Source organism: Fukomys damarensis, unplaced genomic scaffold (genome assembly GCF_012274545.1).
Source record: "Fukomys damarensis isolate Sample0158 unplaced genomic scaffold, DMR_v1.0_HiC HiC_scaffold_30, whole genome shotgun sequence".
NCBI lineage: Eukaryota > Metazoa > Chordata > Mammalia > Rodentia > Bathyergidae > Fukomys > Fukomys damarensis.
The window spans coordinates 27003879-27019164 of record NW_022900942.1 but is presented as its reverse complement, the minus strand read 5'-3'; the positions used below and the strand labels follow the sequence as shown (position 1 = coordinate 27019164).

General features: G+C 40.5%; 1 protein-coding gene across 1 annotated transcript in view; it reads right to left on the bottom strand.

The window, feature by feature from the left end:
• Alpk2 (alpha kinase 2) overlaps positions 1-15286 on the bottom strand; it is a 151973-nt gene that overhangs the window by 103224 nt on the left and 33463 nt on the right. The window contains exons 3-4 of the mRNA XM_033757531.1: positions 13177-13304; positions 10548-10665 (exon numbers count right to left, since the gene is read on the bottom strand). Of these exons, the coding sequence (XP_033613422.1) occupies positions 10548-10665; positions 13177-13285 (227 nt within the window). The 5' untranslated portion in view covers positions 13286-13304. The remainder of the gene's footprint in view (positions 1-10547; positions 10666-13176; positions 13305-15286) is intronic.

Sequence of the window (15286 nt, the reverse complement as noted above, 5' to 3'; positions counted from 1 at the left end):
ATGAAAGTCGTGATTTCAGACTCCAGAGCAGAAACTGACAAAAAAAATATGAGCTCAGGACCACGATAGAAGCCATGAAGGCCCAGCATAAGAAAGAAATGGAAACAATAAACACCCAATATAGGAAAGAAATGGGATCCATAAAACAGATTCAAACAGATATCCAAGAGATTAAACACTCCATTGAAAGTGTATGCAACAGAATAAAAGAATGTGAAGATAGAATCTCAGCTATAGAAGATAAGTTTGCAGTCAATGCCCATGAAAAGAGTGGTTTCTTAAAAACAGTAGGGGATCATGAGAAATCAATCCAACAACTCCTAGATGATGCAAAGAAGAATAATATAAGACTGATAGGAATCCATGAAGTAGCAGGAGAAAATACAAATGACTTAAAAAAGCTGTTCGCAGAATTAATGACAGAAAACTTCCCAAACAGAGGGGAAGAATGTGACATTCAGATAACTGAGGCATATAGGACCCCAACTAGCCACAATCAAAAAAAATCTACACCTAGACATATAATAATCAAGATCCCAGAAACCCAACAGAAGAACAAAATACTACAAGCAGTAAGAGAAAAGAAACAAATCACATGCAAAGGAAAGCCCATCAGAATCACAGCAGACTTTTCAACACAAACCCTTAGGGCAAGGAGAGCCTGGAATGAGATATTTCAAGTACTAAAAGAGAACAACCTCCAACCTAGACTGATGTATCCTGCAAAACTCTCTTTCAAAATGGATTGGGAAATAAGACACTTCCATGACAAAGAACACCTGAGAAACTACATGAATACCAAACCAGCGCTACAAGCAATTCTAAACAAGATCCTAGAAAAAGACAATGAAGACAACCACACCATGAGGCCCAACAGAGAAAATCAAACAAGCAAGGCAAGAAACTAAAAGGAGAAGGTGAAAAAGTAAAAATAGTCAACAAAAGGCCAATAACATGACAATAATAAGTCAGTACATATCAGTTATAACCATCAATGTCAATGGCCTCACCAATCAAGAGAAATAGACTGGCAAAATGGAATAAGAAGCAAAATCCAACAATATGTTGTATACAAGAAACACACCTAGTGCAAAAAGAAGCCCATAGACTGAAGGTGAAAAGACAGAAAACAATTCTCCACATGTCAGCAGCCCAGAAAAAAGCAGGGATAGCAATCTTATTTGCAGACAAAGCAAATTTCAAACCAAAACTGATTCTAGTATTATTGATGTAGGACGGTACTGTATCATACCTCTGTGAATGTAAAATATCTTGTAACTGCTTTATGATACATAGTAGTGACCATGCTTTATCAGAGCTATTTTTAAAGATATTACTCTAGAATGTTCTCTTCCCAGATGATGATTAAAATGCTAATAAAAAAAATGGTGTCAGGTACCACAACAGCAGCAGAACTTTGCTGTTATCTGGATATTATTCTTTTCTTTGTTTTTTGGGTTTTTTTTTAATAGAATGTGCTGAATGCCTATAATTTTGTTCAGATGACTGCAGAACCTGGAGAAGCTGTTGCTGCTATTGATGCATAACATCTTCCCAGATGATGATTAAAATGCTAATAAAAAAAATGGTGTCAGGTACCACAACAGCAGCAGAACTTTGCTGTTATCTGGATATTATTCTTTTCTTTGTTTTTTGGGTTTTTTTTTAATAGAATGTGCTGAATGCCTATAATTTTGTTCAGATGACTGCAGAACCTGGAGAAGCTGTTGCTGCTATTGATGCATAACATATTGCTATTATCTATTATTGACCTATTGGTTTAGAAATGTTAATTTTTTTAAATTTTATTTTATTTTTCCATTTGTACAGGGGTAACGCACTGTATTGAATATGTAAGGTCATATCTACGTGGCTTTGATTACAGAAACTAATAAAGTATTCTCTAAATAATGAAAAAAAGAATAAGATAAGACTACAAGAGCAAAAAGCAATTTAAATATGTTCAGGGACAATTTTTATCTTCAGAATTAAGGATTATTTTAATCTTACATCATTGCCTTTTCTCTTTTACTTTCCTTTTTAGTTTTATTTTAGGATTCCCTATTTTTAATGTTCAAACAGAGATTTCTTTAACCAAAATACCAAATAGTTTCTCTGGTGTGAAACACTATAATAGTACACAGGATCCTAATGAGATAATTAATAATGTGAAATAGGAAGTAAAGGGCTAAAGGTATAGGGAAAGTGGGAAGGATGGGGGAAAGGTAATAAGGGAGAGGAAAAAAATATGAGAAATTGAAAAAAATGGAAATAAAGTGTTTGTAAATGGGGAGGGGAGGAGAGGGTGAAGGGAGGGAAGGGACAAGAGGAAAAAATGAGAATCAAGACCTATCATGTAAAGGTACAGGATCCTAATAATGAATCTAACTGTATTGTACACCTAGATTATATGAATAAAAAAAAAAGTGACACTTCACCTATATACAGGGGCCAACAGGATCAAAAGAGTTACTACTTACTTAATGCTTGTTAATACCCAGGAACTGTTCAAAAACTTTCCTTGTGTGCATTACTTCATTTAATCTTCACTGAGCCCTGTAAGGTAGATACTATTAGAATTCCCACTTTATAGATACAGAAACTGAATCAGGTAGAGGTTGAGAAAGCTAATCTACTAAGAGACTAAGACTTGAACCTAAAAAAAATATGATCCAGAGCTGACCCTATAAGTACCCACAGAATGCTGTAAATCTCTGATTCTGAACCACTGGGTGCCACCCCACTCCCCACTACTGAGACCTGGTTCTAGCCTGCCCTTGCATATGGCTATGATACCTTCCATGTTCAGGGCAATGCAATGGACTGAATTGTATCCCTCTCCCCAAATTCAAATGTTGATGCTCTAACTCCCAATGCAAGGGTATTTGAAAATGAGGCCTTTGGGAAGATTTGGGGTTTAGATGAGGTCATGAGGAAGGGAACCTCATGATAGGATCAGGGCCCTTGCAGGACACCAAAGAGCTCTCTCTCTCTCCACCAGTGAGAAGGTGGCCTTCTATGAACCAGGAAGAACTTCACCAGCCCCTGACCATGCTGTACCCTGATTGGGACTTCTTAACTTTCAGAACAGTAAGGAATACATTTTTTGTTGTTTATGGTATTGAATCTATGGCATTTTGTTAGGACAGCCCAAGTTAAGATAAACAGAAGCAGTCAGACCATCCTCTGTCCAAATTCCTCTCACAGGCCATGGGTTCCTTTGGGAAACAGGTGTGGGTGTTGTCTAGAGAGGCACCTGGGAGGGTCCAGAGTCTCAGCCTTCCTTCCCAGATAGATGCAGAGGGAAGGGCCAAGCAGGTCCTCAAGGTGATGGAGCTCAGAGATTGGCTGTGGGAAAGGCACAGGGTGCAAGGAAAAGTAGGTCACAGAGCAAGGCAAGGTGTGGCATCAGGGGCAGGAGATGCCTGCAAAGGTGGATATACAAAGATGGGGAGTTTGGGGGCTTTCATGAGATGCCCACACCTGTGTATACAAAAGGGACAAAATAGAGTTATCAAGCAAACCAGTTCTCAGTACTGCCCCCATCCCTACAAAACTGGGACAAAGCTCTTTGTGCTGACTCCCAGAACTTATTTGGTCCCTACTCTGTCCCACACACCTTCTACCTTTGTCAAGTGCCTTGGCAGTTATCAAAAATGCTGTGGTTTCTACATCACCAAAATTCCCATCTTTTCAATTCTCCAGAGCTTCTGACCAGGACTCTTGATTACAGAGTAGGATCAAAAACTTCACTAAACGATCTTAATATTCCCAGTCTGTTCACAGTCCTCAGAAGGTGTCATTTGGAGACAGTCAGCATATGCCTGATCCTAGGTCACTGGAACACCCTAGCTATCCCAAGGTCTTGGGAGAGCTCTGGAATCTACCTATTTCCTGTCCCCACACTAGAAGGATTCATCCCAAGGGATCAGCACAGTGGTAGGAATAGCCAGCAAATTCTTGTCCCCAGGAAAAGGTGAGTATCCCATGGCCTGGCCTATGACCATTCTCCCCCAAGACACTCACCTATTAAAGTCACAACTAGCATGTGATGATGAGTAGTGAATTCTCAGAAGGGACCTATCACCCCAGGGACTAAGTGGGAGTTTCTCATCAGACTGTCGGAACCTGTTCAAGTAGGGCTCTGGCACAGTATGAGCAATGGCCTGCTGAATTCATTCAGGAAGAATGCCATGAGAGCCCTCCTTAGCCATGTGCTGGGGACACAAAAGCCTTCTTGGGGCTGGAAAGTTCTACCAGTCATCCTTAAGACTACTTACACCTACTTAAGCTCACAGAACATGAAGTTCACAAAATGCTTTCCAGCTTTGGATGAAAATCATTGCTGTCTTAGCCAAGACATAGAGAGATTTAGTCATCTTTATTTGTATCCAGTGAGTCTTTGATCAGACATGTTAATTACATTTTATCTCCAAGAAGGAAATAACAGAGATGGAAAATGCTGCCGGTCTACACTACTTATTTTACACTCAAATTGTCCTATTTTATCCACTCCAAAAATTATAGTTGTGTGCAAGGAACATATTTGAAGCACATGAAATAGCTATTATTTATTGCAAATGCTAAATTCTTTGCATGTGTTGATTTATTCTTCACAACAGCCCTATAAAGCAGGTAGTATTAAAATCCTCATTTTTACAGATGTGTCCTTAGGCATAGAGAGGTTAAGTAACTTGCCCAGGATGATGTAGCTTGTAAATCCAGGATTTACAACCAGATCAATCTGGCTTCAGCATCTTTTCTCAGTGGAGGAAATAAGATCCATCTTCTGTAAGTAAAGTTGATAGTGACAGTTCTACCATTAGCAGGATGAGTGCATGCTGTACATTTTTATTCCAGGAAGAATATCTTTGAGTCACTGATCCTCACCTGCCTAGTCTCAGTCACAGATGATGACTCAGGTCTTTCAGATGTCTGGCAGGTTTCCTTGAGTGATCATGCATAGAAGAGATGCTGATGGTTCTTCCAAGGACTGAACACAGCCTTTAGCACAGATAACAAGCACATGCAACCAATTCTCAAATCACAGTAGCCTCAAGAATGTGACACCATGTGCCAAGGCTCCTGGGGTCTCACCCACATGTGAGGGATAAGAGAGTAGGCTGAGACATGACCAAAGTCACAGGTTCCACCTTCTAAAAACCACCTGAATGTGGCTGTGAGTATAGACATGTACAAGAAAACCAACTTAAACTCTCATGTCTGCATGACAGTCTTCCACTTTTTTTTCATCTGTCCATTTCCTCCACTAGACTATGGCACTTAGAAGACTGTGCATGCCTTTAATTGGTATGGTGACTAGAACATTTTAAGTGCTATTGATGTTTATTGAATAAATAAGTCAATTAAAAGTGAAGAAAATTATTTTATTGACAAGAGGCAGCCATACATACTAGGATATCTTGGATTTTTGTTATATTTCATTATTTAAGCAGAACAAAATATTTATAATAGGTGATTAAAAAGATGGTAAATTACAAAATTTGGCCACAAATTCCTTCTCTCAGAGTATGCACACCTTGCTACCATGTGACTTTTCCTTTTACTCTTTAAGAGATGAATCTATTTTCCTGCCTCTTTGATCTTGCCCTATGGTGAGACTGGTGTTAAGAGTAGATTCAAGAAGCCATACGGCTCTGTAACATTGGAATGCTGCCCAAGATGGTTCTGTAAGGAAACTAGCTCCCACCTGTGGGAGGATGAGAGCCCATAGGGAGGAGAACAGGGGGGTGGATGGTTCCAGCCAACAACAGCACCAAGCACCAGACCTGTCACTGAAGCCATTTTGGACCCTGTGGCCCAGCCAACCCTCAAACTGGTGACAGCAGCATGAATGAGTGTTAGCAGGCCATGCAAAACCAGAAGAAACCCAGCAAGTCCACTGATCAGCAGAATAAGGCTCTCAGTTGTGTGGGTCTTTATAGGTTTCTCAGTGTCAGTGCTCCGGATATTTTAGTCTAAATAATTCTTTATTATGGAGGGCTGTTCTGGGTACTGTCCAATGGTTAGCAGCATCTTTGACGTCTGCCCCCTAGATCCCAGTAGCACTCCTACTCTCCTCAGCTGTGACCATCAGAAATGTTTCCAGAACTATTATAGTTCTGTGCAGGGTGGCACACTCCTGTAATTCTAGCACTCCAGGAGGCTGAGGCAGGAAAATTACCAGTTCAAATTCAGCCTGGGCAATGACTTAATGAGACCCTGTCTCAAAATAAAAAATAAAAAAGGGCTGTGGTAGCTCAGTGTGAAGATCCTGAGTTCAAGTACTGGGTTGAATTCCTAGAACTGGAAAGAAGAAAAAAAAAAGTTTCTAGATATTGCTAAATGTCCCCCAGGGGCAAACCATAAGTGATCCAGGAAGCCTTTCGGATTTCTCCTTCAAAACCTTTAATAATCAATGCCTCCTAAAAGTCCATGTGTTAAGCCAGGGATTTAGCTCAGTGGTTATTGTGCCTACCCCGCAAGCACAAGGACCTGAGTCCAATCCCCGGCACCATAAATAAAAAATAAAAAAGTCCACATGTTAAAAGCTTGGACCCTAGCTCACAACACCACCGGGAGATGGTCATGCCTTTGAGATGTGGGGCCTTGTGGAAGGTCTGTAGGTCACTGGGGAATTGACCATAGGGTGAATAGTTTTGCTATATCATGTACTCCCACTATGATATTCTACCTGATTGCAAGCTCAGAAGTAAAGGGGCCAACAAATCATGGCAAGGAACCTAAAACTATGAGCCTAAGTAATATATGAGTTTCTCTCTTTATTACTTGATTATTTCAGATATTTTGTAATAGTGATAGAAAGCTAATACAAAATTTGGGGCAGGTTGGAAAGCATAGGCTCACTCTAATTAAATACAAACTCAATTTAACTAATTACACCTGCATTATCCTAGTTCCAAATGATGTCACATTTGGGGATTCTAGGGGAACCATTCATACTTGAGGACATACTATTTAACTCTGGGAGCAGATTGGCTTGTGGTGACTGCTGTTCTCCCGGCCATCCTTGCCATCAGCACTCTGCAAAGCTTGTCCAAGCTTAGCCAGGGCCAGACAGAACTAATGAGCTCGGGGGGTGGTGGGGCTGCTTCACCCAGCTCTGACGCAGGCACAGGCTGAGCTTTGCTGCTGCCACCTCCCTTGTAATCTGTGCTCTCTCTCGGCATAGTGGGGCATGACTGTGACCTTCAAAAGAGGCCTTCCCACATCTTTTTAATTAAAAAGCAATGCTCTTTTCCAGCTCCAGTGCAGATGGTAATGTTAGGGTTGATGTTCCCATTGAAAGCTTTCTTGGCTGTCCACTTTTCCTTCCTGCCAAGCATCCTTGACTGGTGGCAAGGGTTACAGCACCAATGATATCTCTCCCAAAAAGAGTGGTCAGAGGGGAAAATGCAGGGAGGGAAAGGCACGAGTGCCACCGTGAAAAGCAAAGACAGTCACACCAAAGGTCAAGAAATACATCCACAGTACTCTTGGCCTCAAGGGAAGACTGCAGATTAGATTTGCTGAGCTCAAAAAATTCCTTGAGAAACAGAGAAACAGTGCTTTTAAATATCTAAGTGCTAAGATTAATGACTAAAAGTCCAAAGTCAGGTAGATTAAAAAAATAAGTGCTGTTCTTTGAGCTATGAGCTAATCCAGTGGTTTATGATATATTGATAATAGCAGGAAAACTTGAGACTAATATAACTAGCAACTAACTTGTAATCTTTGAAAGTCATTTACTTAAAATTCCATTTGTTTTCCTAACCAGCATGTGGTATTCTGGTATAAACTTACTTACTTTGCAGATGAATGTTTAGGATGCAAAACATTTTTCTTCTTAGATGACACACTAGAATTACCTGGGGATCAGATTAATTGATCAATAGTTACTGAGATTAAATCAAACATCACTGAAATGAAAACCTCCTCAGACAATCCCAACAGGCAGCTCCGATTCAGAACTGTTGGTATAAAAAGTCACAGCTTTCAAAGGTCACTATTGTCCCGCCTATTTAGTATTAAGCAGTAACAGAGAGAGAGAGTCACATTGCTCTATCATCATTTCTTGCATTAGGATGGAATACTTCTTACTTTTCAAAATGGCAGGGCTGGAGCTTGGAGAGAGTAGATTTGGTAACATTACATCTCTCATTTTTACAAATACCACTGCTCTGCTAGACCTCAGAGGAGACAATGGTGACTTCCTACCTCTTCCAAAGTGCAAGTTCCCTTCTAAGTTTCCCCTCCCTATTGTGTCTTTCCCTCTTTAGCCTGCCTATCCACCTTTGGGATTTCATCATGATCCTCTCCATTTCTTAACACTTTGGTACTGTATACACAAGAAAAATGTTAACAGAAAATCTCAATTATAAAAAGAACATGTTAGGCTTCTCTTCTGGCTAAAATGTGAACACAATATTTTGGCTTAATGTTAGAATATAATTAGTCAAGAAATGTGTAATGAGTGCTCTGGGGAGGGGGAACAAAAGCAGCAGTGAGAAACAGACCAAGAATTTCAATGTACAAACCTTCAAATCTTATCCCCTACCTGTTTTAAATAAAGTTTTATTGGAACACAGCTATGCTTTGTTTCTTTGTGTTTAAAACATATTATACATGGTTACTTTTGTAGTACAGGGGCCCATAGTTGAATAATTATGGCTTTGTCTGTCTGTTGGTTGGTTGCTTGCTTGGAAGTGAACCCAGGACCTTTGAAACTATATCCCCAGTCATTTTTATAATTTTTTATTTGTATACAGGGTCTCACTAATTTGCCCAGTCTGTGCATAAATTTGTGATCCTCCTGTCTCAGCCTCTCAGAGCGCTAGAATTATAGGCATGCACTACCATGTCTGATTAGTTGTAGCCTGTTTTGCATTTGGCCTATAAATTCTAAAATATTTGCTCTTTGACCCTTTGTAGAAAGTTTGCCAACATTGATCTAGATAAACACCTCCCCCCTACACAGACATTCATTCATTCTTTTAAGAAATATTTATGTTGTAGGCATTGTACCAGGCTCCAAAAGATGCATTTATGTAAAACAGAGCTCCTGATCCTATGAGACCCACAGTCTACCGAACAGTACCCATTTCTCCTTTGGGTATAATAATCATAATAGATAAGAACCTAGAGGGAGGTCTGTGCAGTAATATGAAAGAAGAAGAGAATGACTGGGGCTAACAAAAAAGGCCTGAGTACCTGGAATTTCCTGTGAAGTGCACAGGCAGATTCTAAGCTGAATGAGCTGCCTATGAAGAGGGGAAGGCCTTGGCCAAATTGGAATGAAGAGGCAGGAAAGTCCAAGCCAATTTACAGGGCACAAATGCCGACATGGCTGCTTCCTAGGCATATTGGTACAGTGAGGGGAAAAGACCTATTCATTTGTCCACTGACTCCCATACTGGAGTGGGAGTACTGCAAGGATGTGGACAATGCTTACATTCCTCACCCCCATCTCTAGCATTTAGCAAAATGATTGTTGTATGGTACTTGCACAATATTCTTATTCTCAGATCCAGGGCCACTGGAACAGGCTACTGACTACCAGTAATTTCCATACCGTGTCCACTGTTTCCTCTGGCTTCTTAGAGCCTCAGAAGGGCACTGTGATCAATTCAGTAACATTGGAACCAAGGGCACAGGTTCCCCACCTAGCTGCCATTAGAGCAGTTCTCATTTTCTTTGCATGTTGAACTTCCTAGTTTCATCCAAACAAATAGCTCCTGGGGAGAATAAAAAAGACTTTGAAAACGCTATCCTGCTCTTCCACTCTTCCTAAAATAAAGCCAGAAGGTATGGTACCTATTGTAAATTCCATCACCAATTTGCTCAGGAATCATGTCAGACTCTTCTTCCTTCCTACCCATGGAAGGCTGGATGACAGTGCGGATATCCTGTCACGCTTTCTTAACTTTCCAGAAAAAGACAAGCTTAAATGAAAAGCTCACCTAATGAATGCAAATGCATAAGTCACTTGAATTAAATTCTCAATAATATTTAACTCCATCAATGGTGTAAACTAGAGAAGCGTAATAATTATTGAGCTCAGCAAATACAGTTGTCCCTCAGTATCCAAGGGGGATTAGTCCCTGGACATCCCCACCCCGACTGATGGTCATATCGCATATAAAAGAGCACAGTATTTGCAGATAGCTTACATACTTCTTTCACTATAATTAAAATCACCTTTAGATTACATCCAATTTCTAATACAATGTCAATGCCATGTAAACTGCTGTTATGCTGTATTGTTTATGGAATGAAGACAAGGGGAAAATCTGTACAGGTTCAGTCCAAATACAATTTTTGAAAATATTTTCAATCTGTGATTGACTGAATAAACAGATGTGGAACTTGTGCATCCAGAGGGCCAAACATAATAATTGCTGGATGCCTTGGCTTATGCCTGTCAATAGCATCTAAAATTAAGATGTCACAAGCAAACATGAGTCAATCTTTTGGCCTTGCCTCTAGTAACCAGCACTCGATGGAATGCAGAATGTTAGAAAACAGTCCATAAGGGCAAAGCCACTTACCAAGACAGATGCAACACATGAATATATTGATTCTCAAAGAACTCATAACTGGAAACAATGCCACACTCATCTATGGCTTGACCATTCTTATACCAAGTGACCTCTGGCTTGGGATGACCTGATAATAAAGAATTAAGAATATTCTTATTACTTTAAGTATTTTTAGAAAAAGGTATAAATTTATGAACAAGAACAGGCAATAAGGAACACGGATGAGCATGATGGGTTACATCAGTTGAGGGATTAAAAAGCTTCCTCTCACAAATCACAAATGTGTGATTTAGTAAACATAATTGGGCACATTATGCACCTAAGACAGTTGTGTGATGGGGAGAACACAAAATGAAAAATGCTGTCTCATCTCAAGAAAAATTGTTCAGTAGGCAAAGATATGGATAGTATCTTTTTTTCAATGACATCTGGAACAAAGGATCATCCAAGAATCATATTGGGGAATGTACTTCATTTCATTCAATGATTACTACTGATTAACATTCCCAGATTTAGTGAGATTATATGTTAAACTGTAGGTTTTTAATCCAGTGGAGGTGAAAATCATTTCTGGCTAGCAGAAAAGGCAACCTCATAAATAGTTGACTGCCCAACAGAACATTAAACAGCATTACACCTAACCTAACAACTTTATTTTAACATTATGCAATAGCATATAAATAATTAGCTTCTCAGGCTTTAACATTTTGTGTTTTTCTCATTAATTAGCAAGTTGAATAAAACCTTTAAAATGTTAATTTCATATTTCTGTGGAAACCAATTTACTCAAAGTTGAGTGTATGTTATGGCGCAAAAGAGAACAAGATGGATTAGAAGAACAGAAGTGCCACTTTTTACCTGAGGAGGAAGGAGTTGGGTGCATAGATTTCCCCAGGGTTGTACATGTGTGACTGATGTCATGAGAGAAACTGACATACATTTTTCTCCCTCAGAAGCAGGTCATTTTTCCTAACCCCCCAGGATTTCATCCACCCCCTTGGGATTTTTTCCCCTTCTATTACAGGGTAGGAAAGTTTTCAGTGTGTTCTAAAGAACTTTCTCATTAGCCTCCATGTCACCGAGAATTTATCCAAATATGTTACATATTCAGGAAGGAGAGTCCAGTATTTGGAAACAATATACCATACTGAATCCATTCCAGGAATATTCTTGCATTTTTGTCTTATTTAGGGTATAATTTTTGCCAAGCAACTCCAGAGAGCACTAAGATAAGAACTCTCTATGCCTCTGAGGCCATAGGAAAGGGAAAACTAAAAGAGGCCAGGAAGGTGACCGAGAAAAGCCAGTGAGACCTGTACCGTAGACAGGACCTAAAAATGCTCAGAGGCCCTCTCCTTCCTTCTCTCAGAGCCAATGCCATTAATGCGCTTTTTAGCAACTGGGTTCTTCCTTCTTACCTCCTCCTCCAAGTAGATGCCTAAGTAGCTGTCCCTAGGGCTGGAAACAGAAAGACTTGCATGCAAGGACACATCCTTCTCCAACAGCTGCTTGCCTGTGACTAAACTGCAAGTGACTAAACTGCCCGAAATGAACTTCCCTGAAAACCCATTGAAAAAGTTGCTGATCATAATTCATTTCTGCCTGTACTTATCAGCCTTGTGCCTCCATTTAGTCAATGTTTATTCCATTCCTACTGAGGAAGTATTTAATTGCTTTTTGTGTCTGCATTACTTCTTGGAAGAAAGTACAAATGAGGTGTGATACGCAGGCCAAGGGGAATTCATTCTGACTTCCTAGGCTCCAGTTGTTCATTCTGACTGATCAGGGCTGGTTGATCCCCCTCCACCACCGGTTTCCTAATAGATGACAGGTTTTTTCCCCTTCGTGTGGTATAGATCTGAAACATCAGCCAGAAATGAGACTTATATAGGGAAGTGGTATCTCGTACCTTGTGGGTGGTTCTCTTTTCTCCCTACACTTGCTGGAAACCTCACCTGCAAATTCTCCCCTTGTTTTTTAGTTTGTGTGTGTGTGTGTGTGTGTGTGTGGCCTTGAACATGCCAAGCAAACACTCTACCACTGAGCTGTATCCTCAGCTTTCTCTCTCCTTGTTACAAGAGCTTTCCTTCCTCACAGGAGTTTTCTGTCTGCCCTCAGAAAATGTCACTGGTGCCTTCACATGTTCAACATAGAGACATGTTCTCTAAGCCAGAGGAAATTTGAGTTCTTGGCTTCCTCTCCACTGAGTGACTTTTACCCTGGTTTTAACCTTTCCACCATTTACTAGCATGCCTGAAGAAGGCAAGCAACAGGAGACAAATTTAGCCCAATTTAGTTAAAGAGTAACAGAAAAGTCCAGTTCATTTCCTCGATGGAAGTTATTCATGCCATTCCTATGTGTCAAGAGAAGTGAAGAATAGGTTATCTGAAAAATTTACCAGTGTAAGAGTTGCCTAACCAAGAACCACAATGTGAAATGAAGAAAATTACTAAACAGTGTCCAGGAAGTCACTCAAAAAAAAAAAAATCATAGGGGATTTAACTGCTTAACTGATTATTCAGAATAAACTTCCAAGGTAATTTTCCCAAATGTTGTTTTTCACAATGCCTTTATAAGCCCAATAACCTGGTCTGCAGAAGGTGTTACAAGGTGAGTAACTAGTCTAGGGATGATTACCAGAAATCATGCAGCGAAGCACAACGTCTGACTTCTCAGGAACCTTCTGGGAAAGCAATGTAGACAAAAAACGCAGCATGTGTCCCTGGGGCCCTTCGGAGTCTGTCATCCTTTCATGTCACACAAATCTGAAAAATAAACATGCCTGGCATCACTATGACTTCTAGAATTGTTTTGGCCTCCCTGGGAATTCTACAACTGTGTGGTGTGGCTATGTCACCTGCACACAGGCCTGTGGACAGGCAGAAAGTCCTGGGGCAGCCTTGCTCAACCACTGCACTCCTGGCAGTTCTAGGGCTGGGCTCTGTGTCTTAGGACATTTAACAGCATCCTCTTCCCCCAAGGCACCAATGCGCTCCCCAGCCCTCCAGGTGTGGGACTTTCAATGTCCCTGGGGTAGAGTGGGGACAACCCTCACTAAGAGTCTTTAGTACTATAAGGAGAAGGCAGGTTGGTCTGAATCGAGAGGGCCTTCCTTCTCACTCTGTACCACTCGGCCACATCTATCCTTTGTGGAGATCAAGTTGGAAAATCACACTTAGCTCTCTTCAAATATCTACAGACCCACTTCCCCTTGCCTTGGTGAGCAGCCCTCACACACCACAGAGATCAGAAAAAGGAAAAATCACACTGTGGTATGGTGGGTGGGTAAAAACAGGGAATAAGCAGTTAGAAACTACAAAAGAGTCTGGGAATGCTGGGGGCTCTGCAACAGAAGCATGACCCAGATTCATGGTAGGAGAAGCCCATCTAAACAGACACAGTTATTTAGCCAAAGGGGAAACCCCTTTGCATGTGGCATCAGTGACAGCTCCTTAACTGTTAAAGGGCCAGGTGAATTGGAACTACAGAGATGCCCCACACTCAGAATTAAATAGTCCTTTGTTATCATAGCTGGCATTCCAGAGTGGCTTTTACAAAAGTAAAAACCTCTGGATAAAGAAAGGCAGTTTCCAGGGTCCTTTTAAGGGCTTTTCTATTTGAGGAGAGCTCAAGGAGAAGGGGAGCATGAGAGAAATTTCACAGGAGCAGAACTTTGCTAAGGTAGTGGGGGTCAGGGGAAGTTTCACACAGTTTAATTAGAACAAAATATCACACAGGTGCAGTCTTCTGTTTACAAGGTAGTAAAGATGACATAGTTGCAAACTCACATAGGATGTGACTGTCTCTCATGCCCTGAGGGGACTCCCAAGGGTGAAGGGGAAGTCAACCACCCAAATTACTCGACATGCCAGCTATCACAAACCATATACAACCAACACATACTGACACTATTTCCTTATCTGTAAAAGAAGATAATGACGATGTTCTAAGTATTAGAATAATGTATGTCAATTGCCTTGTAAGCCTATTACATAATTGGCTCTCTGAATAGTATAAAGAGATTTTAAGGAAAGACTTCACTTGTTTTATCAATTTCCTCTTCTGCTGTGGCTTACCACAGTGATTGTTTTTTTAAAAGTACTATTCCAAACAATGGATCAACACATCTCCTGGAGTAAGTGTAATTTATAGGCCATACTCCTTCTGTCTTTCTCAGGACCACTGCTGTGGGCGACCAACAAAGAAAGAGCACACCACGATATCAAAGTGGGGCTGACAGTGAGGACCCTGTGTGTCATCTGTGACTCTTTCCTAGGTGACCACTTCCAGACAGTGTTGCCCCACATGTGAAAATTCTAACACACACACACTGTTTGACTCATACAGCCATAATGTGAAAATGCTTGAAGACAGATTTATTGTTCTGCACCAGAGATGATAAATCAATACGGAATTATTGGTGTTGCCAGAGGAGATCATGGTGGGTGTCAGATTCCTCAGAAAAATGATATATTAACTAGAGAGATAACTGGATCGTGCTCTCTCTCCCTCCCCCCTCTCTCTCTCTCTCTCCTTCTTTTAGCTATGTGGTCTAAGGTAGGTTTCAAATTTTTAATAAAATGTATATGCCTCTAATTATACAGATCCTAAATGGATACATCCATGTTATAAATACACATAATATTCCCCCAGAGTACTATCCTTTCATCTCACTATACCTTCCCAGGAGGGAAGGATCTGGTGTCTTTTCAGGCATTTTTCTATGTATAACATATATAGTTTTATA